Source organism: Gastrolobium bilobum, unplaced genomic scaffold (genome assembly GCF_033153095.1).
Source record: "Gastrolobium bilobum isolate Gb01-03AN ecotype WA unplaced genomic scaffold, APGP_CSIRO_Gbil_v1 utg8583, whole genome shotgun sequence".
NCBI lineage: Eukaryota > Viridiplantae > Streptophyta > Magnoliopsida > Fabales > Fabaceae > Gastrolobium > Gastrolobium bilobum.
The window spans coordinates 72,847-98,028 of record NW_026898347.1 but is presented as its reverse complement, the minus strand read 5'-3'; the positions used below and the strand labels follow the sequence as shown (position 1 = coordinate 98,028).

Sequence of the window (25,182 nt, the reverse complement as noted above, 5' to 3'; positions counted from 1 at the left end):
ATAGGATAAAATGAGACAATAGAAAAAACTAATCATATCTGATTGACCCACCAAACAAGAGATAAAAGTAAGATATGATAAGTTATCATATCCTATCTTCTTTAGCAGGTACTCCAAACAAGTCCTAAATATAAAAGGATTTAAATTTTTTTATAAAATTATCCATAAATCAAACATGTGCCGTGGAAGGAAAAATGCACATAGAAGGGGGTAAGATGGTCTTTTGACAAGCGAGAAACAAATCCAGTAGAGTCGATGTCTCTGTAGTGGAGGTAGAGGTGGTGCCATTTAACTTAACCGCCGTTGGGTAATTGTTTCCGAAGCCCCATCCCATCGGTTAGGTGAAATATTAGAGCGAATTGTGGATATGGCGTTTAATTTTGAAGACAGTAATTGAACTATACTTTAGTACATGTGCTTCATTCATTCTAATTCCAATTCGATTTTTGTATTTGAAATAGAAATACATACTCATCTTCTTCAAATTCATCATCTGCAATTTGCATTGTCCATCTCCAAAACCCTACATTTGCGGCGATCAATTTCCCTCTTCCTCGCCAATTAAGGTACACTACTGCTTCTCTTTCTTCAAAGGCCTTGTTTGGTTTGGCTATGACTGTGAAGTATATAGTATTTTAACTTAGGGCTTGGATTTTCACCTTCTTCGTCGTCGTCATTCTGCATTCTGTTGTTATAAATCTTGAATGAGTCATGAAATGTTGCTAATTATATAATTAATATAACGTTTACGTGGTTGTGGGCATAAGCTTAGAGATGGAGGATGGTGATAAACCGGAGGGTAACTCCCATGGTAATTCTGATATGGAGGTTGTTGATGCCACTTTGCCACACCAACATTCAAACAAGGATCAAAATATGGATTCCTCTCCTCACGCGCCCGTTCCCAATTCCCCTACTACTCAGCTACAACAGGATCAAGTAATGGTTGATCAGGGTGATGATAACAAAAATGCCGATTCTACTCCTAGTCATATGCCAGAAACCAAAATAATTTGTGAGAATCAGCTTGAAGATGCTAAAACAGTTTCGCAACAGGAACTAATAACTCCAAAGCCTAAAGAAAAGAATGTCAGGGAAATGAAGAACGTGCTGAATGATACTGAGGTACTTCCAGTATGATATCAGAGCATAATGCATTATGTTATCATCCTTTTATAGATTGTAATTATCTTACCTTTGACCCGCAGATGACCGATTATGATGAGTCTGGTACGAGTCTGGACCGAGAAACATTTATGAAAGAGCTGGAGAATTTCTACAGAGAGAGGTCCTTGGAATTTAAGCCTCCTAAGTTTTATGGAGAGCCACTAAATTGCCTTAAGTACGTATAATAACCCTTGATACTAGTATGGAATGTGTTTCTTAACTGTTCTCATAGTGGTTTCCTTACTTTCCCATGGGCTGTAGGTTATGGAGAGCTGTTATCAAACTAGGTGGCTATGATGTGGTATGGATCCATCTCCTGCATTATTGTTGAAAGCCCATCTCTTTGCATGCTAATAGGCCATCTCCTTGGTTCTTGTATTCTAAAGTTTAACATTGCTGCCTAAGATATATATTGTTAACTTCAAACTCAAGGCTGCTGTTACTGCCATTGCTCAAAAGTTCAATCCTATTCATTCCTTTTGTAAGATAAAAGGGATGTTTATGTTGAATCTAATAAACATGTTAGCAAACATCCATAGCAGTGATCCAAATGCTTTCCCTATGTTTGATGGCTGTGTTGATATCTCAGATGTGCTGGAGTTATGCTTTTGATATTACTGTTTCTTATGCTTTCCTTATATTTGATGGCCGTGCCTTTTGTTGGTACTCCCAACACTACTCAAATGATTGCCCAGACACCAGTCCTAGCACAAATGGAATTGATGCTGTGAAAATCAACCATTTTTTAAGCTGGGCCTGAGTCATCTTATCAACTTTAAAAAGAGCCAATCATTTCGGATTTGTGATTTATCTAATAAGACCCTTTTTTTAAAATAGAAAGATGTGATAGGACTGAGCTCAAATAGCTCTGATGTTACTTGTGGATACCTGGTAATAGCTTGGACCTATGGGATTTGATGTTTACTTTTCTTTTTTCCTTATTGTGGGGTCATGAGATCCATCCCAATTTTGTCAAATTTTTTTGTCCTGTAACTTGGTTTTTATTAACGAACAATTTATTTTATAAATTTTGGAATCGAACATATATTATGTGTTAGTTTATTTGACTTTTATAAGTTTTATACTTTCATTTCAGTCGGTGCTAAAATGTTTTGTGCTTTTTGTTAGTCACTCGTTTCCAATAATAGGTGACAGAGCTGATCTTACTGACTGATTATAATATGCAGGTAACTGCGTCCAAGTTGTGGCGGCAAGTAGGAGAGTCTTTCCACCCCCCTAAGTAAGGCCTAGACATACTATTATTTTGTAGTTCTTGCTAAGCGTGCATAGCCCCACATCTCGTATATCTGCTGCTTACTGTCATTAATAAACTCTGTAGTCTTCTGAGTTGCTCATAACTGATTGTTTTTGTTATAAACATATATAATTTAGTTCTAAGAAATAAAATCTCTTTCAACAATTCATTTCAAAACCAATATCCCTTTGCTCATTATTATATTGAATACTTCTCTCTCACAGGACTTGCACTACAGTCTCATGGACATTTAGAATCTTTTATGAGAAGGTAATGTTTATTTTTCATGGACTTTTTGCTTAGTAAATAGATCTCATCTCTAATTATCAGTAAGACTGCGACTTTCTTATTGCAATAATTGATAAATTAGATAGACTTACACTTTTGTTGATACCAGAATTGGCTAATGTTTTTCTGAAATATCTGGTGACATGTGCATCAGTTTCAGTTTGAATTGATGTCTATTTCATGTTCCTATTCTTTAAATGTAAAAGAAAGAAAAAAGTTTGAATCCTGTCTCTACTTCACCTTCCCATGGCTTGAGTTGTCTTTGTCAGAGGTGTTCTGGACACCAGTGAAACTGAAACCAAGATTTCAACTGTGACTTTTATTGCCTTTTTTCAGCCACTTGCTTGATCTACTGATTTCCGTTGTGCCTGAAAATTTTTAATTTGCACAGGCATTGTTAGAGTATGAAAAGCATAAGAGAGAGATTGGAGAGCTACAGCTCCCTGTTGGATCATTCCATCAATCTACAAGTGTGGAAAAAGAGGTTTGGATATTGTTCTTTTCTTTTTTGTAATGTGATTCACTTGACCGGAATTGAACAAGATGTCTGCTAGAATGAAAACATTGGGCTTTTTATGCTCATCTCTCATGTGAGAGACAAAAAATAAATATTCTAAGAGTCCTAGGTCTTTTCTTGAGTACAAGCAGAAAGAATAAGGAAATTAATGGGTTTTTTTTTAATAATTGCTGTGAATAATAACTTGTGAACTGTACCACAAGAGAGAAGAAACAGAAGCCAAAAAATTTTGGCACTTAATTTTTCCATCAATAAAAACTAATTTCTCGTTACTGCAAATTGTAATTGTATGTAAGAGAAATTTAACATCTACTAGAAGGACCACATTTCACAACTCTAAATGAATGCCCAGGAATCAAACAGACCAGATTAATGATGAGAGAGAAGTTATGCACTGTATCCAAAGACCTAGCCCAGCAACTGTTGGAAATCCGAAAATACCATCTTTATAATCTTCAAGGAATGCTACTTTAAGAACTGGAGTTTTTGCTATGAAACAAGTTACCGTGTATTTCATTCCTGTTAGGACAAAATGGGATATTTTAGGGATACTAACTCTTTTCCTTTCATATTTTTTCCTTTATTTTTTTATTAATTTCATTAGCTATTTTATTGCACAAAATTAAAATGTGCTTAATAACATCTTCATTATTATCTATATTGCAGAAACACGAGTACAAGTAGTGTCCCATTCCCTTACAATATATAAACATGATATTGTTTTTAAAGTTTAAAATATGGGAGCTGCTTTGGTACCTATAAGCATGGTAGTCAAAATCGAACTCCTACCTAGAATGGGAAGGGGGAGGGAAACACGTAAATTGTGTGATCGTAATAAATAAATAAAAAACATATATATATATATATATATGTAACCAGCAACAAAGAGAAGCATAACAGTAGAAAAGCAGCAGAACAACATAATATAAGAGAAGAGTATGAACCAAAGTACTGCAGTAGAGCCCAACCCTGCTTGCTTCAAGAGTAGTGGCTGAACCAGCAAAACAGCAGCAGCAGAAAAAAAGAGGGGTTCAGCACGACCGCTTCAAATTGGGTCTTGAAAATCGAGTCTTTAGAGTCCAGTGGATGTGGGTCTTCAAATTTGGGTTTTTTGCAGCACAGTGGGATCGTCCTCGATCCTCTAATCTTACTCAACGATCCTAAGATCTTACAATCTTACACAACTATTCCACCAAAACGAGTTTCTGAGCATGAACGTGATCGCTGCTGGGGGAAAAATCGTAAGATCATGCGTCACACAAGGAATATTGTGGTTTTGACTACCATGCCTATAAGGGAACCATATCTGTGGTGAGTTGTCAAATATTTGGTAACTAAAGGGCTATTGCTAAAAAAAAAGTGCATAATGGATTAGAATCTTTGAGAAAAATTAAAAGCAGAATACTATAATCTTAAACAAGAAAAATAGGTAAAACACTATGATACAGTTACAGAGTTTCTGTGTAATTGACAATTGGTAACATCATTTACATAGGGGATAAATCATTAGTCTGTCTCTCAAATTCTTCATATCATTGTGTTAATCATACTAAGTACTTTAAGAAAATGGAAAGGAGAAACCAAAAGTAGCCGACAGTGCTGGAAATTGCAACGATTGCTGGTGATGCTGTCATATGTGGATTGATTTGGGTCCTGTGTCCCCAAAATCCTCACTCTGTGATGCCTCTAGTATAGGGATTGTGGAAGGTCTGCTGCTGCTGGTTCTCTCCTGCAAATTGAAAAACAAGGAGAGTGTTGATGTTTTACAGAAAAAGCATTTGAAAGACATGGACTTTTGAGCTTGTAACAACATTGCCTCCTCTACTCTTTGTTAGTATATATCAAATAATGAGTTTCTTTTGCAGACCACTGTTTACCAGGCTCCAGGCTCTGGTAGGGCGCGAAGGGATGCGGCAGCACGTGCGATGCAAGGTTGGCATGCTCAGCGCCTTCTTGGATACGGTGAGGTTGCTGAGCCAGTTATTAAGGTCTGTTGAGACCTTTCAAGTTTACATTCTTATTCGTTGTATCATTTTCTTTTATATATATATATATATATATGAATATTTTGTGTCAATGTTTCTACCACTAGAGCATATTTTATATATTTTATTTTCTTTCACAGGACAAGAACTTCAGTTCCACACCAAAGCGTGAAAAGAACCTCAAAAGTATCGGTATGCTCATCACAAACATCACCAACTGTTCTCTAAATTAATTGCAACCTCATTTCTTCATGCTTCAATGAATTAGGTGTGATTAATAAACAGAAGACACCATCTGGTTTGGAGCATGCTGAGAAAGCTGCAAATATCGAAGGAGATAGACAGTTAAGTTGCGGGTCTTTTCTATTAATTGCCCTATAGTCCTGTACATACATACATTATATCTGGATTACTGTTGGCTTCTCCATCCACAATATTTTATTTGATGGTATTGGCCACCACTTAATGTTCTCTTAATTATAACAACTAATGTTGATTAAATTACTTTTACCGATACGCAATTAACAAAATGCTATTTTTCTATTAGATTTCTTGGTTTACAGCACAATGAAATAAAGAATAAACCCTTTCCATATCTTATTCAAGTCCTTGGAGACTGCCCCTTTGGTTTCTGTATTTGCACTCGTCCTCCCCAAAGATTTCTATATCTGCATCTTTCCTCCCCAAAGGTTTTGTGAACGAAAACACAGACAAAGAAAATGTGCCTTGAGGACCCTTTGGCATTCTTATAATGTCAGTGAGGATACCATTCATTATTACTGATTCCTCAATCAATTTAACCATTTATAATCCCTACTTTCAATCTGAATACATATGCACTGTGGTTTCAAGTTTCTGTTTTTCTATTGAACCAAGGCTAAATTATTTTCATCTGGTAGATTGGTTACTGCAGTAGTGGACATTGGACCCCCAGCTGACTGGGTGAAGATCAATGTGCGGGAAACTGTAAGTCTGTTTGGTTTCTTTCCTTTAAATAAAAAGTTTTAAAAAAAGTATAAATTTGGACTGTTTGCTGTATCCATGTCCAGAAGGATTGTTTTGAGGTGTATGCACTAGTTCCTGGGCTCCTTCGTGAGGAGGTAACCTCTTTGACTCCTTGTCTTTATCCTTTGTTATTTTTATGTAGGATAAACTTGCTTGATACTCAAGTACCTAATTCTGTACATATGCAGGTTTTAATTGTCAAGTCCATAGCTATCCAAACATGACATTAATAAAAATAATTTGTAAATCCTTGAATTATTACGTTGTATAATAGATTTTGGTTCTTAAACATAAGTGTATAAAATAGGATGTAGAATCACTTTTTCCAAATTTTACTGATCTATAGTGGCTGTTTATGGATCCTCTTTTGTGATAAAAAGAGAAAATTCTGCCACCTTCGTTTTTTTATACGTTTAGGATAATTTTATGCCATTAGTCATGTTAAAAAATTAGTTTCTACTAGTATTTTATGATGGCAGAAGTTGTACTTACAACCATTTTGTGGTTGTTGGATATAAATCAAATCAACGGCTTTCATTTAATATCATTTTGATCAAACAATCATAAAAGTGGTTGTAAGGGAAAAGATGTTGTAAATATAACCTCCTTCTTTATGATTGGAAAAGGTTACTGTAAAGTACATTTATCTCTAAAATGAACAAGGGTTTATTCACCCTTAATTTTATAAAGTGAATTGTGTTCATAACCCATGAATTGATCTAAGGGTTGACACAACCTTATTCACTCACTTTATTAAAATAAAAATAAAAATTCCTTTATAATTCCGGCTTCCTTGGTTTCTAAATTTATTGCTGACTTTGTTTTAATGAATCCAGGTGCGAGTCCAATCAGATCCAGTTGGACGTCTTGTTATAACTGGTCTGCCAGAACAGGTTGACAATCCATGGGGAATTACCCCCTTCAAAAAGGTAACTCTCTCTTCTTGACACAGAGATCTTGATATATTGCTATTTTCAGGAGGATATCATGTTAGCACCGCAATATTTACTTAGCTTCTTCAGGGAAAGTGGTTCACTGAAATTTGTGGTTTTTCAGGTTGTGAACTTACCTGCAAGAATTGATCCGCTTCAGACATCTGCTGTTGTTAGTTTGCATGGTCGCCTATTTGTACGCGTTCCTTTTGAGCAGGGAGCTGTATGAATTTTCCTCCCTTGAATAGTGGTTTCTCAAAATTTCCTCATAAGGAGTTAAGATCTTCTAAACAATCAGGGCATGGTTAGGTTTGGAACTAGTCCAGCCCTGTTGGATTAGTTGAAACTACTACCCAACATTATTATTATTATTATTATTATTATTATTATTTTTAGTTAAAATCCCCAATCTCACTAATGCAATATGCTTGATTTTCCCGTGTTAAATTCCCTTTTACCACTATACCAAAAAAATGGACTTTTTACCCCCTTTTTTTTTTTACTTCTGCGCCGGTGCATAATTAGCTACAGTCCGAGTAGGTGGAGGACTCCTTTAAAAGCTCGTTGCCTACGAAAATGCTAAACGAACAAAATGTTAGTGCGGCAAAAATATAATCTCAAACGTATAACGTCTTCCAATTGCGTGTGATGTGTACAGAAAAAATTTCCATACGAGTGTGCAACAATCTAAATGTAAATTTAATAGAACTTAACCTATGCCAAACTTTTTATCATATGTATGATTTTGGTTCATTTTGCTGCATGCCTCTTTAGTGTTTGGCGGCTACATGCCAGTTTTTCTTATCTTTTTTTGTTGTTTTATGACGGGTAATTTTTGACACTTTGAATACCAAGTTAACTATTTTTTAGTGTATGTTGCATAAAGCCGACTATGTATTATGTACCAACTGTTTCAGTACAAATATACTATCTCTTTGGCAATCGGCGTAATAGGCTCCATAGAAGAAGTCCAGTCTTGGGATTTTTGGGGTTTGGTTGCGAGCAAAGCTCAATTGGAGGACGTCTTGGCTTTTTAACTACCCAAACTTATCATAATCTATTAAAAAATTTACCCCCGTATCAAACTGATCCTAACCGTCATATAATTTGGAGTCCATCCAAAAACTCGAAAATTAAAATGCATTACTTTCACGTTATAATGAAAATAATGCTTCACTAATCACTATATATATGATCCAATGGCTTCGATTATTATTCAATGATCCAATGGTTTGGAAGGCGTCTTGTAAGATTATAATTTTAGTATTACTGAGTAAATAATTTCAAAGGAGTTGGTCTAAAGTAGGAAGCAAGTATATATAACGTGTGATTGAACACATTATCACCATTTTGAATAATAACTGTAGTAAATTTCTCAAAACTAAGCAGGGTCTGCCGCAGGACATATGTTTGTTAGCCTCATTACTAAATAGATATGTTACGGTTTCTATGTGAGTCAGTCTAATTGAAAACATTGCTCAACCATGCAGGGTGAACTTATTTTTTCGGTTAACATAGTTATTTGACAGAGCAAATATTATGATATTATTTTTTTGGACAAATATTATGATATTCAATATGTCCATTATGACATCAAGTTTATGTTGTTAGAAAACTGTCTTTCTCTCTTTAAATAAGTGCACTCTATACATGAAAAAATGTAAAGAATCTACTTTCTTTTAGAAAAGAAAAATACGTAAATGTAGTACTACTCGTGCTGACAACACGAAATTTAAGTCTAACATTCATGAGTAATGTTACAGATTCAATGCAAAGGATGGCATCAAATGGTTTGTATAATAAACCGTATACTGTGTGACATACAAATCAAATCCTAATTTAGGAAACATACAAATCCAAACCCTAATTTTGCAACAGTAGAGCAATAAAATTTCCAAATTGGCCACGCTGATGAAATTACAGATTTTACTACATTATAACGAATATGAGAATTTTCATTAAATAGAATGATTTATTATTTGGCAGTGGAAATCAGGAAAAAAAAGTTGAAGGCTAAAAAAATTGCCGTACCAAAATGGAAATAAATAAATATCTTTAACTTACCGACGACTTAAAAAAAATTGTAGAATAGAAATTATGGTAGGATAAAATTTTAGATTTAGAAACAGCTTCCCTTTACTCAATAGATTTGAATAGCTTTGATTTTGAAAAAAAAAAATTCTTAAAAAATCCTTCTAATATGTTAAAATATTCTTGATTTGGCTTATTTATATCTCTATTATAAAAAAAATTAGAATAATTTATGGCTTTAATGTTTCTACCGTGAATGTAAATAAGTTATCTATATTCGCTCTCAAAGTGATGTCATTTTGGATTAAAAAATTAAAAAATTATAATGAGAAATACTATTATAATCCTGAAATAAATTATAATTACAAAAATACATTGATTTTCATCCCAAAATAACATCATTTTGAATTCAATATAAATAACTTATTTAATGAAAAAAAGTGAACCCATAATTTATATATAAAAATCAACAACTGTTTTTTGGCCAATCATGTGCTTTAATTCAATTTTCTTTGCACGTTACCCTTGATAGACCCACACAGTGGGTTTACAAGTTTGAAGGTTTATTACGAATTACGTGCTTAAATAGGCTATAGGTCATGTCTGGACTTTTACTTTTTAAAAATAGGAAAAGTCTATAATTTGCATGCATCAGATATTCAGGTTACATCATACTTATAATATTTTATGGGTTCCCAACTTTTCTTTTTAGAGCAGAAAAGAATTTTTATGGCAAGCAAAAACAATTATGTCTTAAGGGTATATAGGGATTTTTATGGATCGAGTCGGGCTGAGCTTTGATTTAAAAAAATTAAGTTTGTATTTAAATATGTCAGCCTGATCTAGACTGTTACTTGTTATGAATATAATTATCGGCATGTGTACTGACTTATTTATAAAAAAAAAAACCTAATTTATTCTGTTAACCGATTAAAAAAAATAAGACCACGAAAATATAATCAAATAAAATATATGATCAATAGCCTGATTTAGTCCGCGTCTCTTAGCCTGTTAAAAATATTCACAAAACAAATATTCGTATGTTTTTTAATTATAAATCACTTCACTTTTTCCTTTTAAACTAAATATTGGTAATTATGCACGGCTTATAATTATAAATTGTGCGTTCTGCATTGTGTATAATTAAAAAATATGCAAATAATATTATCAAGCTAGCTAGTGTTGTTTTCTGGTAACAACTAACAACATTGACTTTTTTTTAATTATAGAATTAGTTTATGATGCGGATTAAATATAGGCCCAATAGAGGTCTAATGACATACGAAAAAGTCCAACCCACCAAGGATCCAGAGCAAGCGCGACAGACAACTATCACGTGTAAGTCGCAATGCCCTCATCGCGACACACAAGCCGCGATAACCATATCGCGGATGAAACCTCCTCAAGTAAGCAAACTTAACGTCCAAGACAATCTCACCGCGCTTTTATGCCAATAAGCAAGGGACATCTCCAGCTTATCGCGACTCTACAACTAGATACTAACAAAGATAAGGCAACTCAGATCCTAGTACTGACCTGCAACTCAAACTTGGTCAATCAGAAGTCAAGCCGCCTTGCTAAGGCGGCATCATAACTACTATATAAACAAAGAGTTCAACACCCAGGTACGATCATCCTTTACATTTAACAACATACATCACCTGCCTTTGATACTGACTTAAGCATCGGAGTGTCATCGCAGGTACTCCCAATCAGACTTAACGCGCTACCGCAAAGGGCAGATACGCAGTTTGATCTCATCTTGACTGAAGGCCCAAGACCAAGCACTAAAACCCATATCTCAACTGTGTGTGATCAGACTTGATACAGTTTGGCCAGCCCATTCCATATCTGGTAGTTTCCATTATATTTCTAGAATTTTTTAAAATAGAACTAATAATAAAATTATTAATGGAGGGAGAGAAACTCAGCTGAAAGGAATACCGTTAATTTCGTGGTTCATGTAGAGAAAAAAAAAATTACTCATTGATTTTTTTTAAAAAAATTAAGTTTTCTTATTAACTAAAAAATCATCTAAGTCTTTTTTTTTGTTTGGAATAAAATCATCTAAGTCTTTAAGCGTGGTGCTGTCACCTGAAATGCATCTTATCTTTTTAAGGGAGAGGCGTGCTTCCTTGAATGTCAATTGTTATTCTTGTTCTTATTTTTATGTGAGGTACAAACCGATCGACCTAGCACATCTCCCTTGGGTACGTGTCACTGTTATTTTATTTTATTTTTTTCCCTTAAGGGGGAAGCTTCTGTCTTGGATGTCACATGTCATCATTGCCTCAAACACAATAAAATTACTCATAAAATTACCAAATTATTAAAAAAAATTAACCCACGCAGGTCAATCAACGTGTATAAATGTATATGGGTGCACCATGCAGAGCTGATTATGAAGTGATGGCAAAGCTTATATACCGACAACTATGAAACTAAAAAGCAGACCCATTATCGGGGTTTGGCGTTTGGGTCGGCCACATAAAAAGCTCAAACTTGAAGAAATCAGTTAAGTAATTCTGGCATAAAACAAACCATTTAAAGAAACAAAAAGAGATGCAGTTCCAAGATTTTTTTATTTTTGTGAGCTCCATGAATAATTTTATAATTTCAAGTTTCAATGACACTGGTTCCAATAATTCCTAGGTATCTTCCTTCAACCTAGTATGGATACGGTTTCTCTAAAGAACCCAGACAATTGACAACAGGATTAATTATTTAGATAAATGGATCATGCGAAATATAAAAAATACATGCTAGGAAACAAGGTCTCACACACACACATATATATATATATATATATGAAAAAATATTTGTCATTTTAAATGGCACAAATTTATAGAAAATCTATATAAGATGGATCTCTCATGTTACTCTCTCTTCGAAAAATGTGCCTCTCTTTTTTCTTTTTTTCTTTTTTCTAAAAATTGGTGGGATCCACTTTATTTGTCTCTTAACATGAGAGAAGTAATCCTTAAATTTATTTCATTTTAAGAAAGAGACAGACATATAATAATATTTTTTATTTAAAATAAATAAAAAACCATCAATTTTCTTCCCTCGTGATTTTTATTCTTTGTGTCTATCTCTCCCCTAAACCCTAAACCTATATATATATATATATATATATATATGGAAAAATATTTCTCAAGCAGCTTAAGATAAGTTTATCTCCAGCTATCTCAAAACTACGTCGTTCTATTTATTTATTTCCTTATATTAATTGATTCACTTTTGAATGGTTATGATTCTTTATTTTTCTCTCTTCTTTTATCATCATTGATCTATCTTTGTATGGTTATGATTTACTAGCCGGAGTTTGAGAAACGATAAACCCATATATATATATGGAAAAAATGAAAATTAAGTGACTGGACCGTCCAGTGCACTAAGTTCTCCCGCGAAAACATAGTGCACTAGATATTATAATAGTGTTTTTTCAAGAGAACATAGTTATAATATTTACTATGACTGTGTTCTCGCGAGAAAACTTGACTAAACCAAATTTTACATCCGGTCGTCACTATAAACTCAGTATAACCTCTCTCTCCATATATATATATATATATGCAACTGTCAAAAGAACGGTATTCTTCAAGTTCATGTCTAACGCTTGATTTGGTCAGCAAACTTTCAGTTGAGAGCAGGAAGAAAAAGCAATGTTTGAAGTCCTATATCACTTTCCAAAGCAGTGGCAAGAACAAGGTTTACGTTTTATGTGTAAGGAGAAACAGGCTTTGTGTGTGTTCTCCCAGGTGCTTTGGAACAGCAAGGCACATATTGAAGAAAGTAAACACATCTACAAATACTATCAAACAAATCTTGCATTCTGGGTCATCACTGATGACTGATCTAATTAATCAAACTTACCATGATAGAGAAACCAAAACTTGCTTCAACAGACAACCATATCATCGTACTGTTGTGGGTCTCGGCGTTCAATATTAATTAAAATGTGATATACATAAACCTGATCCAATATTTAAACACATGCTAATTCTCTTCATAAATAAACTATCTAGCTACATCAGAGAGGAGATATTATATATAATAATATATATATAGGAGCAAGAAATTTGAATTAACAAGAGGAAAGAGTAACACAGTGCAAGCCAAATTATTCACCCACTTAAATTTACATTTTTTTCAATTCAAATCATGTGTTGCTCCATAATATTAATTAATGTATATTAGCTAGAACGGAGGAGGAAGAGGAGGCTTGGGTGCACAAAATAGTTAGCCGGCGATGGAGGAGGTGAACGGCGGCGGATAGCTACTTTTGCTCATGTTCCTTCCTCCTCCTGCTCCTGCTGCTGGTGGTGTATTGAAGAAAGAAACAACGCTTCCACTGCCACTGCCACCTTCGTTGGAAGACTGTGACGTTGCAGGTTGTTGGAGTTGATCGTTATGATGATGAGGATCATCGTCCAATGACAACGGTAACCTTTCAAACATGGCGGTGGCAAACGAAGCAGCTATCAAAACCACAGGACCTGAAGCCACCAAAGGAGCCACCACGCTTCCTCCAACTACCTGTCCCTGTCCTCCCGACAAATAAACCGACAGCCCTCCCGCACCCGGCGGAGCCGGAGGCGGGAGGATGGTTCCCGATATTGAAAGAATCTCGAAACGCCCGTGAAGGGTTACAACGCCACCAGCAGCAGGAGGCGCCGGTTGACGAATCGTCACGTTCGCCACCGTACCGGTGCCGCTGAGGACGCTAACGCCCCTCCCTCGCCGGCGAGCGTAATTTGAGAGGGTCTCAAGTATCTCAGCTCCGGCCAAGACCTCCAGCACGTGCGAGAGGAGGGCATTGGGGCTGTCCCTTGTTACTATGATCGGTGCCTTGGGCTTGTTCTTGGAGCCAGAAGGACGGCCACGAGGGCGGCGCACGGCGGTGGAGGATGATACTGCGGCAGGTCCAGCTCCGTCGTCATCGATGTCTTGTGTTGGATTGTGTTCATGTTCATGTTGATGTTCATGAATACTGGTGAGGGTGGTATTGTTAGGTGTTTGGAGGTGAAGGTCTGGTCTTATAAACAAGTGTGGGACAAAACCAGCCATCCCTTCATCACTTGTTTATCAGCACCGAGGGATCTGATTTTCTATTTTTTTTTCTTTTAGATTTCAGAATTCAGATCCAAACCAAACACTCGATTAATATTATACTAATGTATAGCTAGCTAGGTACTAATTTATTATCTCACATATATATATATATATATATATATATGGGTCAGGATCATTTTACACCAGTGTAAGTTACACTCTCAATCTTGACCATTGATCTCATTTACATGCTCTAATTTTTTAGTAATGTGAATCATTGGATACAAGTGGATCAATGCTCAAGATTGAGTGTAAGACTTCTAGCTCTGTAAGAATATCCTGCCCCTATATATATATATATATTGGAAAATGAAACGCTGATTAATATATACTATAGTTTCATGACAAAAGCTAGCTAGGAATGAAACTGAAGGGGATGCAGGTTTTGAGGATGAAATGGTGGAATGGAAAAGAACCCAACAAATTACAATTACCAAAGACAAAAGGTGTTCTGTTCCGCCCACGAAATGACCCTATTTCTCCACGCTCAATGCACCGCGCGTTACTACATTTGTTCCTTTGCATTCAACCCTCAAATAAACAAAACTATTGAGTCAAAGAAGAGCATTCATTTCATTACGCAACAGGCTTTTTTTAAGGGGTGCTATAAGAGTTACGTTTAAATAGTCAAATATAATAAATATTCCATGAGAAATAAATAATTTAATATGTTTGAAATTATATATATATATATATATATATATATATATATATATATATATATATATATGTAGGGGAGGGATCTTTTGACTCTAAAGTAAGACTTACAATTTTTACTCCTCATCTCAACCGTTGATTTCCGTCCATCCAACGGTTATCTATAACAATTAATTAATTAATTATTTCAAATAAATAATAACTGTTAGATGGACGGAAATCAACGGTTGAGATAGAGAGTAAGAGTTATAAGTCTTACTCTAGAGTCAAAAGATCTCTCCCCATGTATGTATATATATATATACATATATTAATAGTATTATAAAAAAAAAACCGCAGTTGTGTTTCACCGGTCTCCGTGGTCTAATATTTGTTTGCAGGGTTTCAATTGACTAGAATTAATATTGCTCGGACTGATTTGATTTTGAAATATTTTTAATTTAAGTTGGATAATTAGAAGATTTGATTTTATTTGTAATTGTTTAAACAAAACAATTTTATCCCTATTTATTTATCAATTATACTTATTTTAATTAAAGATGAAAAGGCAAGACTATATATATAATCTGACTTTTCAAGATGACTTCTATTTATTTTTTACGATGTTGTAAACGTAAAATTAGATTTACAAATCAGTTTAAACTTTAAACCCCCTTTTTTACTTTATATTTCAATTATTTAAACATTAATAATAATTTTTAAATTAATTAATTTAATTCAAATCAAATCATTTCAATTTTAATAATTTCAACCGCAATTTGATATAAACCCAACACTTGTTTAGGATAAGGATTGCTCCATACACAAAATTTTACGCAGGCTGGCTGAGTATTCTATCATAAATAATGTTATTTATGCCGGATAAATTCATGAACATAATGAGTTTAAATTAGCGATACGCAGCATACCAAAAAAAAAAAAAAATTAGCGATACGCACATTATAATTTTGCATTATTGTTGTAATAATTAATAAATTATTTTAAAAAAACAATTAATTAATAATCAAATCACCACCAATTGCTACAAAAAAATAATAATATATATATATAAAAGAATATTTTTTTTACAAATTCAATGTCAGTAGTCAGATCCGTGCATCACATATACGACAAAAATTGTACAATTAGATAAGTATAATATTGTTCATTATCATTGTTTATATAAATAAAATATAGACCTAAACCAACTATTAGATCTAACGCGACTTAAAGTATCTTTGTTGTCTTAACACGTTCTTATATTCGCATTCATGAGAAGCAAGCAATTTGGATACTTTTTAGCTGAAAAGGAAAACGATTTAATATTAAAAAAAGAAAAAGCTCAAAAGTTATTAAAAAAAAAAAAACTAATAAGGGGTGCTACCCACTAAGGCATGGCACATTTACCTCTAATATTGATTACTGAAGGAGAAATTCTTAATTACCATAGAAAACTATAAATTTTCTTTACCATTGAATTCTGAATTCGTGACAAAGGAATTATACCATATGTGCTAATTAGCTTATACAGATAGGCAAATCAGCACATCAAACCCTGAACAAAACTATAAAATAGAATAGTTGCCAGGTGAGTTGAGTTAGGCAGTTTCACTAAAACACTAGCCCATTGATTCTGAGGTTAGGCATGATAATAATCATTGTAATAGGATAAGGCCATAAAGAATCCAAAGATTCGCATAGAAAGAAAAAGCGTTTAAACCAACACATGATCGAAACCAATAGGAGTTGTGTATAACATGGAACGCTTGATTGCTTTGCACCTCAAACATATCCCACTCAGCGCATGTGTGTGTTTTAAATTAATCTTCGGAATAATATCAAGTATTTTTTATTTAATAAAATCCTAAATACTTCTTTTTTATTTATTGCTTTTTAAGTAATTAAAATGCTGAATACATTTATTAAAAAGACAAATCATTACTCTAAAACCTCTCTTAAAATTCATGGTGAACCATTTTTTATAAGGGAGTGCCTATTGCCATTATTATTTATATATTGTCACTCCTAATCAACTTAAAAAGAAAAACTTTATAAGACAATTTTTTTATTTTGTAATTTTCCAAGATATTCTACGCCGACAGCCGAAGACTAATCCTTTCAAAGTGGAAGATCACATTAAATTGGTAAATCGACCAGGAATCAAACCTCTGTCAACACACGTGCTTAAGTAAACCAGCTATCTACCAACCGTGCTGGGCTTTGATGGTATAAGACAATTATGTTAACTTGTATTTGTTGCTAACTAAATTTTTCAGAGTTCGCTTTTTCTGCAGTTACTACAGATAAGTTATCTGCAGTAAGCTCAATACAACGTCATTTTGAGACAAAAATCATGATATTTTTGTAATTTTAATTTATTTCAGGGTTATAATATTCTTTATATTTATAATTTTTTAAAATTTTAATACCAAAACGACGTCGTTTTGAGAATAAATGCAGATAACTTATATGCAGTAACTGCAGAAACATTTTTTCCAATTTTTTATTAAGAATTATAATGACTGTTTTAAATACAAAACAAGTCTTCATTACAGCAATATGTATATATAGATCTTCTCTCTCAGATTTCTCATTTTCACTGGGAGAATGCTGCCCGAAGACTCAGAATATAGGTTACATGCATACGTGAGGCTATGGCGTTTAGGCGCTCAAGCACCTCACATCACTGCCCATAGAAATGATAGCTGGATACAAACTAAAATATAATAAGATGAAAATGAAGAAAAGAATATCAAAAAGCCACGAATAAAAGCCCTACCAAAACGGAATGCCAGAAGCATCCTAGCACAACCGCTATGCAACCATTGAACAAAGGAAAAAAAAGAAGAAAAATCAGTTTAACATCCAAGATGCCAAAATTATTATCATGTTTGTTAAAGAGTACTACGTTATACACGTAATCACAGAGTAACCTTTTACTCCTATAACTTTGCACAACATTTTGTCCAATATTAAATTAGGAACCTGAAAGAAAAAGTTAAGTAACAATGGACCTCAAACTGTTTCTAAAACCATTCAGGAAAAGTAGTAGTAGTTTGCGCAAGATAATCACTATTAGCTCATCAAACACCCAGGAAAAAAACAAAAATAGAGAAATAAAACCAAATGTAACTTTTAATTATTTTTCCTAAATAGATGATCACGGTAAAAGTAAAAGAAAATCGATTGTGGTAACAGTAACTCAAAATGAACATGACCATTTACGACCAAATGGAAGATTTCCAACTACTTTTCCATCTGCCCACGAAAAGGGGAGGACATAATTTTTTTAAATAAAAAATAATGAAATTAATGTTTCTCGTGTTATAGGAGATAATTTTATCTCCTGCACACATAAAAGTGTCTAAGACTCATATTTTCTCTTTCTCTCTCTTCTCTTGATATGACCTTCCCACACACTTTTATGTATGTGTAAGAAATAAGAGATAATTTTATCTCCTACACACATAAAAGTGTCAAGACTCATATTTTCTCTTTCTGTCTCTTCTCTTGATATGACCGTCTCACACACTTTTATGTATGTGTAGGAAATAATTTTATCTCCTCCTACAATATGAGAAATATCAAACCCAAAAATAAAGGCAGCAACAGGGCTGAACACGGGCATTTGTGTCAATGCCAGCTGGTTCATCATAGTAAATGCATTCTTTTTTAAAAAAATTAAAATAATAATAATAAAAAAAAATCAACATCTGTTTACGCATTGTAAGTTTCCCCATTCAAGCTTGCTATCCACCTTTTCAAAATTCTCCAATAATTCACAGCACCCTCAGTGTATTTTAGTTGTCATTCATTCCAACATTACAAGGATCTACACCTATGCTCATTGCTCAGTCGAATTTGACTGCAAAAGTGTCAACAACACAAGTGACACCCTTTCTACTATATCCTGAAAGAGTAAGTAGGATGTCAAATCTGTTTCAGCATCATAGTTCTAGACTTCTTAGGCACATTCAGCCAGCCAAAAAAGTAGTACCAAGCGCAAACCCAGTGGACACCAGAGTTACCAGTCACAAACAGTAAATAGAAGGGCAATAAACCAGAACAATAAAATGAGAGTGTCTTTATGCCATGACAAAACTCGTCAACTAAAGGAGACAAAGAATTAAATTCGGTAAACCCAACTAGTTCTAAGTAACTTGATATCACAAGGAATGGCAAAATTTCTCGTCTCCAGTAGACCCAGCACAGATTGCCCCATTGCACATTTACAGAAGTTCACTGAAGTAGTTAAGGGATGTCCGACTCTAACACTATTCAATTTCATTGCAATTCATCCAAAGGGCAACATAGGGGAACTGTTGTACCAGCAAGGGGAATCAAAGGTTGTTGGATTTCCAGTTCACAGTTGAAGATCAGGGAAGAAAGTAGGAAATCAAATCACATTGGCATGCAACCAGCCTATTTTGCAAATTGCAGATGGAGATCAATCAAACAAGGTTCCCTTAAAACGACAAGAATGGTTCAATTCTGGGAGCATAAATTCAAAGAGAGAAGAACCAGGTGAATAATTATCAACAAAATGCCAGTTTCATGAATTTCCAAGAATACAAATGCAATTCTGCACGCACGCACGCACTGAGAGTTTAAAGCCCTCGTGAATGTAATGCAACAGAGCTACAAATGCAATTTTCTTTAAATCTTTATAAACGCTGATGTAAACTCATAACAATGAGCCAAAAACTATCCTTAACACTGCTTCATAAGTAACGTCAGATGGACTTATTAATTGTAATAACATGCCTCCGGAAGGAAGGATTGTTACAGATATTGATTCTCAAAACTCAAAAGTAATAATAACAATATAACATATGAACTAAATGGTACTGTTCAGTATAGATAAACTAAAAAAGGGCAGTGGCAAGTTGAAACTGACCCCGTATCCAAACACGATATATGCCTGCCTCACTGTTAACTATTTCCATTTTGACTCCTGCCAAGGACATTATAAAGAATCAACAACATAATTCATGGCCCAAACAGCCCATTGTTAATTGAATGGTACATGTACATGTACCAGCAAAGACAGATATAATAATCATGAACTATTTGCAACGTGTACATTGTATAACAATCAACAATTAACAAGTAAGCAAACAAAACTAACTTACAAGCTAATCCTCTGGCTTAGCTGCTTTATCCTTGTTTTTGTTTCCATATATCAAACCCGTTACCTGTAATTCAAATTAAAAAGTAAATAATAATAATAATAATAATAATAATAAGCACAGCACAGCACAATCTAGATTAAAGAGGGAGCAAAAGTGCTAAGAAGACGAACTTGAGGATCAGGAATGGGTTTTCGAGTCTCAACGTATCGATAAGGATCCGAGGAGGAGGAGGCAAGAGCAGCCTTTTCCTATGGGACCCACCCACAGTAAAAAAAGTTCAAAAAAAAAAAAAAAAATCATAGAAATCAGTGATTGCAGTTGCAAATAAGAAAGAGAAAGAATTAGAGAGAGAGAGAGAGAGACGAACCTGTTGTTCACGCTTGAGGTCTTGGGAGGGCTTGATCCAGAAAAAGTACGCTAGGGTTCCAGCCACAACCCAAGAAGCAAGGTTGCTTCCTCCCCTTAGACCTCCCATCGAATTGCCTAAGAAGGTTCTCACGTTGCCCAACGATCTTCTCCAGCTACTCGCCATTCTATAACCAACAGATTACAGATTTATGTGATTAATTAAATCAAACGTTTCTACTCCTAAGATTTCTCAGAGTTGCCGATTGAAAATGAAATCATCAGGGGGGGGGGGGGGGGGGGGGACAGACACTTATACCATTGGCAAAGGCAAGAGGTTTTATGGACCCGTTCGGCCCAACAATATCAATGCAATGTAGATACGCGGAATATGAATGCCCGGCCCGGAAAAAAATTTAGAAAGAATAAAAACATTATAAACCGGAGAAGTTACGGTTATTATCTCTTTTTTTATTATCTCTTGTTATTAAATTTTAATAGTTGATTTTCGTCAATCTAATAGTTGTAATTTTTTGGATTATATTTATTAATTAATTATTAATTTTAATAAATTATAACTGTTAAATTAACAAAAATCAACGATTAAATTTAATAATAAAAGACAATAACAAAAAGATACAGTAACATCTCCCGACTTTTAAATGTTAAAATTTCTACTCATGTCAAATAAATTTGTGTAATTTTTTTCCTGACAGGTGGGATGTGGCTTCCAATCCTAGAATTAATTTATCTATCGAATATAATTAAAAGTGGTCAGATTAAAAAATTCCCAAATATGTGATGTAGATACGTGTAGTATGCTTTTTTTAAATAAAAATAAAAGGAGATGTAACACAAAAACTTCATAGATATTATTTTTTATCTACTTGAATTTCTTAGTGTTGCGGCGATTATCTTTTGAGAAAAATATTTATCTTTTTATTTGTCATTTTAAATGAAATAACGTTATTTTGATGCATACTTAATAATTTTTTATATTATCTCTCCACCACGTTATCTCTTTTTCTAATTTTATACATGAGAGAGAATGTAAAAAATTAACAATTATATACCAAAATGATGTCATTTCGTCTAAAAAATAAAATAAGGGGATGTATTGGATTAGGATTTTAAAAGATTTTTTTAGATAAAAAATCTTATAGATTTTAAAAGACTATTTAGAATTGGAGTGACTTTACATACTTTTTTAAAAGACTTTTCTTACAATCAAGATTTCATAAGATTGGATTTTAAAGGATTTTAATAGAATTTATAAAATTTAAAAGGACAATATGAATTTATAAGATTTTAAAAAAACATATAAAATTTTAACAAACATTCAAAATTACAAGAGTCAATGAAAAAGGGAAGGTTATACTTATAACCTATTTTTGTTTACAATCTTTTTTTTTTTAGAAACTGATCCTAATTACCTCTTTGAAGCGAATCAGAACCCTCCGGTATCCCCACGGGCTCGACTCTTTGAGCCACCTATGGGACTACAATCTTTAACAAATCATATCTTAACAGTTAATTTTCGTCAATCAACGGTTATCATTCATTGTGAATTAATATTAATTAATGATTTTAATTTGTTAAAATAATAACCGTTGATCGACGAAAATCAACAGTTAAGATATGGTTGTAAATGGTTATAAACAAAAATAGGTTATAAGTATAATATTCTTCATAAAACAATAACAAAGAAATGCAATGAAACTAATAAAAAAAAGTAAAACCTTATATAATTTTCTCAATCAGTAAAACATAATATAATTTTTAACAAACATTCAAAATTATTAAGCAGCAATTTTTCACATATCTAAAGTTATACTAGTTCTCCATGCATTAACATTTTCTCGTTTCTGCTCTTGGGTTTGACCAATGGATTGAAAAGTATCTTCTTCATTTGGTATCAAAGCTATGCATATACGATTATAAGACCTAATTTTTTTTAATTATTAAAATAATTATAAATTTGCATATAGAACCTAAAGTTCATAATAAATTTTCGTTTGGAATTTTTTGCAATTGATCTTGAAAAACTTGGAATTTTTGTTCTACGTAATAAGAGTTTTCTAACCATATATCATATGCATATTTTTATTGAATATTCTAAAAAAAAATTGAATCTGATTTTTTGGATTTTATTATATGAAAGTTTAAAAAACGTCTCAAATTTTTTTCAATCAATACATTGAAACCTTAAATTGCTTTGGAGCTTTTGAAAAACAAGTTTTTAGTTATCTATTGACACAAAAATTGTTTGAAATCATTTTCTATAGTGAAAGAATTTCGTTCATGAATGTATTATTACGAAATATAGGGTTTATATTATGAAAGTTTCAATCTTTCTTTAAATTGATCAACGAAAATTGATTTGAGGGTTTTAGTTCCCCTGTTATTTTTCCACTGTTTTATGTTATTTTTAATACAAAAATCACACATTTTTGTGCTAAGAAAAATCGCGACCTATAGCTTGAAAATTCACTTTTTAAACTTTCAAAATTTCTCAAAAATGGCACAAAAATATGTTATTTTTGAGATAGATTATATTAAAAACTCATTGATTTGTTGTTTCTGGGTTATATTGTGATGAAAATCGCTAAAAAATATGCTATTTTTGAGTTTTGACGAAGCTTCCATGGGAAAATCCAATTTCGAGCGGGTGAACTGCCAAAGGAAAAAGAAAACAATGCAATAGAGAATTCTTAAGGGTTAGGTGAGATTGTGAGAGAGATATCCTATTTATATTTTTTACTAAAAAGTCTCACGAAATCCACACCAATAGAAAATCCATTAAAATCGTTAGATTTTTGAATACCACAAGATTATTTTTTTCATTGTTTAAAATCTTGATTTAATACCAACTGATTTGAACGGACTCTAAAATAATCTTTTAAAATCATAATCGAATACCACGTGGCTTTTTTTCAATCCATTAAAATCCTAATTGAATACCAATGGATTTTTCTGTCAAAAATTAATCCATTAAAATCCTTTAAAATCCCAATCCAATACACTCTCCTAAAATTATATCACTTAAAAGGAAATGGAAATGGATGAGAGTATTTTATTAATTATTTTTCTTATTTGTGAGTTTAAAAAAGTAAGGGGAAGGAATTGGGGATTTTCACAAAATCCTCCAAAATCTTTTTTGTTCTTAAAATTAAAGTTATCCCGATTTAGGGGATTTGAGGGGGGAAATATTAGAAATTACTTATATGTCCTTATGATTAAAATGTGAACTACATAAGTGTGAATCATTTTTTAAATGTGACACTACTAGAAAAATTTTAAATACCAACAAAATTTATCTATAGAGAATATTCTATCAAAAATACTGATGGAATTTTTGACGAAAATCATATTTCGTTGAAAATAAAGACAAAAAAATTTTCGTCAAAATTAGAGACGAAACAAGATTTAGTCATAATCACTTGCAATGATTTTTGACGAAAATAAAATTTCGTCAAAACTCTTGACCGAATCTAAATTCCTTTGAAACTTTTTTCGTCCAAATTTTTGACGAAAAAATTTTCGTCAAAATTTTCGATGGAACACATTTCCATAAAAAATTGATGGAACGCATTTTCGTCAAAAGTTCTAATGGAAAAAAAATTCGTCAAAATTTTTAACGAAAAATATTTACGTCAAAACTGTCGATGGAACACATTTCTATATAAAATTTTCAATTGAAAACATTTCCTTCGACAATTTTGATGAACAATATTTTTGTAAAAAAATTTGACAAAAAAAATTCCGTCGAAACTTTTGGCGTAGTCAAAATTTTTGAAGAAAAATATTTTTGTCGAAATTTTTAACAAAACACGTTTTCATAAAAAAAAATTGACGGAAAGCATTTTCGTAAAATATTTTGATGGAAAACATTTCTGTCAAAAATTTCAACAGAATTCTTTTTTTGTCCAAACTTTCAATGAATTTTTTTTTCTGTCGAAAATATTAAAGAAATCATTTTCGTCAAAACTTTTGACAGAAACTAAATTCTATCAAAAATTCAATGTAATCATGTTCTATTGAAAATTTTGACACAAATTTATTGCAGTCAAAATTTGAATGGATAAAAAATTTATTGCCTTTCGAACAAAAAAAGCCACTGAAAATATATATTTTTATTTGAAACGTAGAAATTTCATTGAAGATATGATCTTTTTTAGTAGTGATAAAAAGTACATAAATATTTTTTAAAAAAATTAATTTAATTATATTTGTAAAATGTAATAATTATATTAATTTTTTTAAAAAAAAGAATACTTTGGGTAAAATATTTCACATTACTCAATGTCCCTCTTTTGCCTCTTTTTTATTTATTTTTCACTATATCAGATTAACTCATTAACTTGCTAAAAAATATAATGAGTTAAGATTTTTAACCCTTTCTGAGAAACGAATAGGGGAGTGACTCGCATTGCCACTCCAATATTATCCTTAAATCCATTAATTCACTTGTATCAAATTGTTCATATAATTTAAAAAATAGAATAATTATATATAAGTGAGATCAATAATCAAAATTAAAGTTATGATTTACGCTTATATATATATATATATATTAATTACCAACTATGCCTTCATTCTTTAAGCAATAAATTACTATTAAACAATAAACTATTAATAAAGGTATCTTGATCCTAAAAACATCAATGCAAGGTCACCCTGTGTTAGGAAAGGAATTCCCATTAGGGGGAGAAATTAAAATAAAATAAAAATTAAAAACTAATGAGTTTATTACTCTTTTCCTCACTCTGTTGTA

At 32.7% G+C, this 25,182-nt stretch overlaps 3 protein-coding genes across 3 annotated transcripts; 1 reads left to right on the top strand and 2 right to left on the bottom strand.

Moving 5' to 3' along the window:
• Nucleotides 1–286: 286 nt before the first annotated feature.
• LOC133315114 (AT-rich interactive domain-containing protein 5) lies at nucleotides 287–7,552 on the top strand. The gene is made up of 14 exons (XM_061516679.1): nucleotides 287–566; nucleotides 768–1,125; nucleotides 1,209–1,342; nucleotides 1,429–1,468; nucleotides 2,355–2,407; nucleotides 2,647–2,692; nucleotides 3,102–3,194; nucleotides 5,093–5,215; nucleotides 5,353–5,404; nucleotides 5,481–5,556; nucleotides 6,112–6,178; nucleotides 6,262–6,312; nucleotides 7,054–7,146; nucleotides 7,274–7,552. Exons 2-14 carry the CDS (start codon nucleotides 775–777, stop codon nucleotides 7,376–7,378), a joined length of 1,284 nt encoding a protein of 427 aa, XP_061372663.1. The 5' UTR covers nucleotides 287–566; nucleotides 768–774; the 3' UTR covers nucleotides 7,379–7,552.
• Nucleotides 7,553–13,422: 5,870 nt separating this feature from the next.
• LOC133315129 (AT-hook motif nuclear-localized protein 25-like) lies at nucleotides 13,423–14,250 on the bottom strand. Its single transcript, XM_061516702.1, has 2 exons — nucleotides 14,175–14,250; nucleotides 13,423–14,129 (listed from the first exon to the last, which is right to left on the bottom strand). Exons 1-2 carry the CDS (start codon nucleotides 14,248–14,250, stop codon nucleotides 13,423–13,425), a joined length of 783 nt encoding a protein of 260 aa, XP_061372686.1.
• Nucleotides 14,251–18,438: 4,188 nt separating this feature from the next.
• LOC133315138 (uncharacterized) lies at nucleotides 18,439–20,603 on the bottom strand. Its single transcript, XM_061516710.1, has 4 exons — nucleotides 20,431–20,603; nucleotides 20,234–20,311; nucleotides 20,064–20,126; nucleotides 18,439–19,885 (listed from the first exon to the last, which is right to left on the bottom strand). The coding sequence occupies exons 1-3, from the start codon at nucleotides 20,593–20,595 to the stop codon at nucleotides 20,067–20,069; spliced, it is 303 nt and encodes a 100-aa protein (XP_061372694.1). The 5' UTR covers nucleotides 20,596–20,603; the 3' UTR covers nucleotides 18,439–19,885; nucleotides 20,064–20,066.
• Between the last annotated feature and the right edge of the window lie 4,579 nt (nucleotides 20,604–25,182).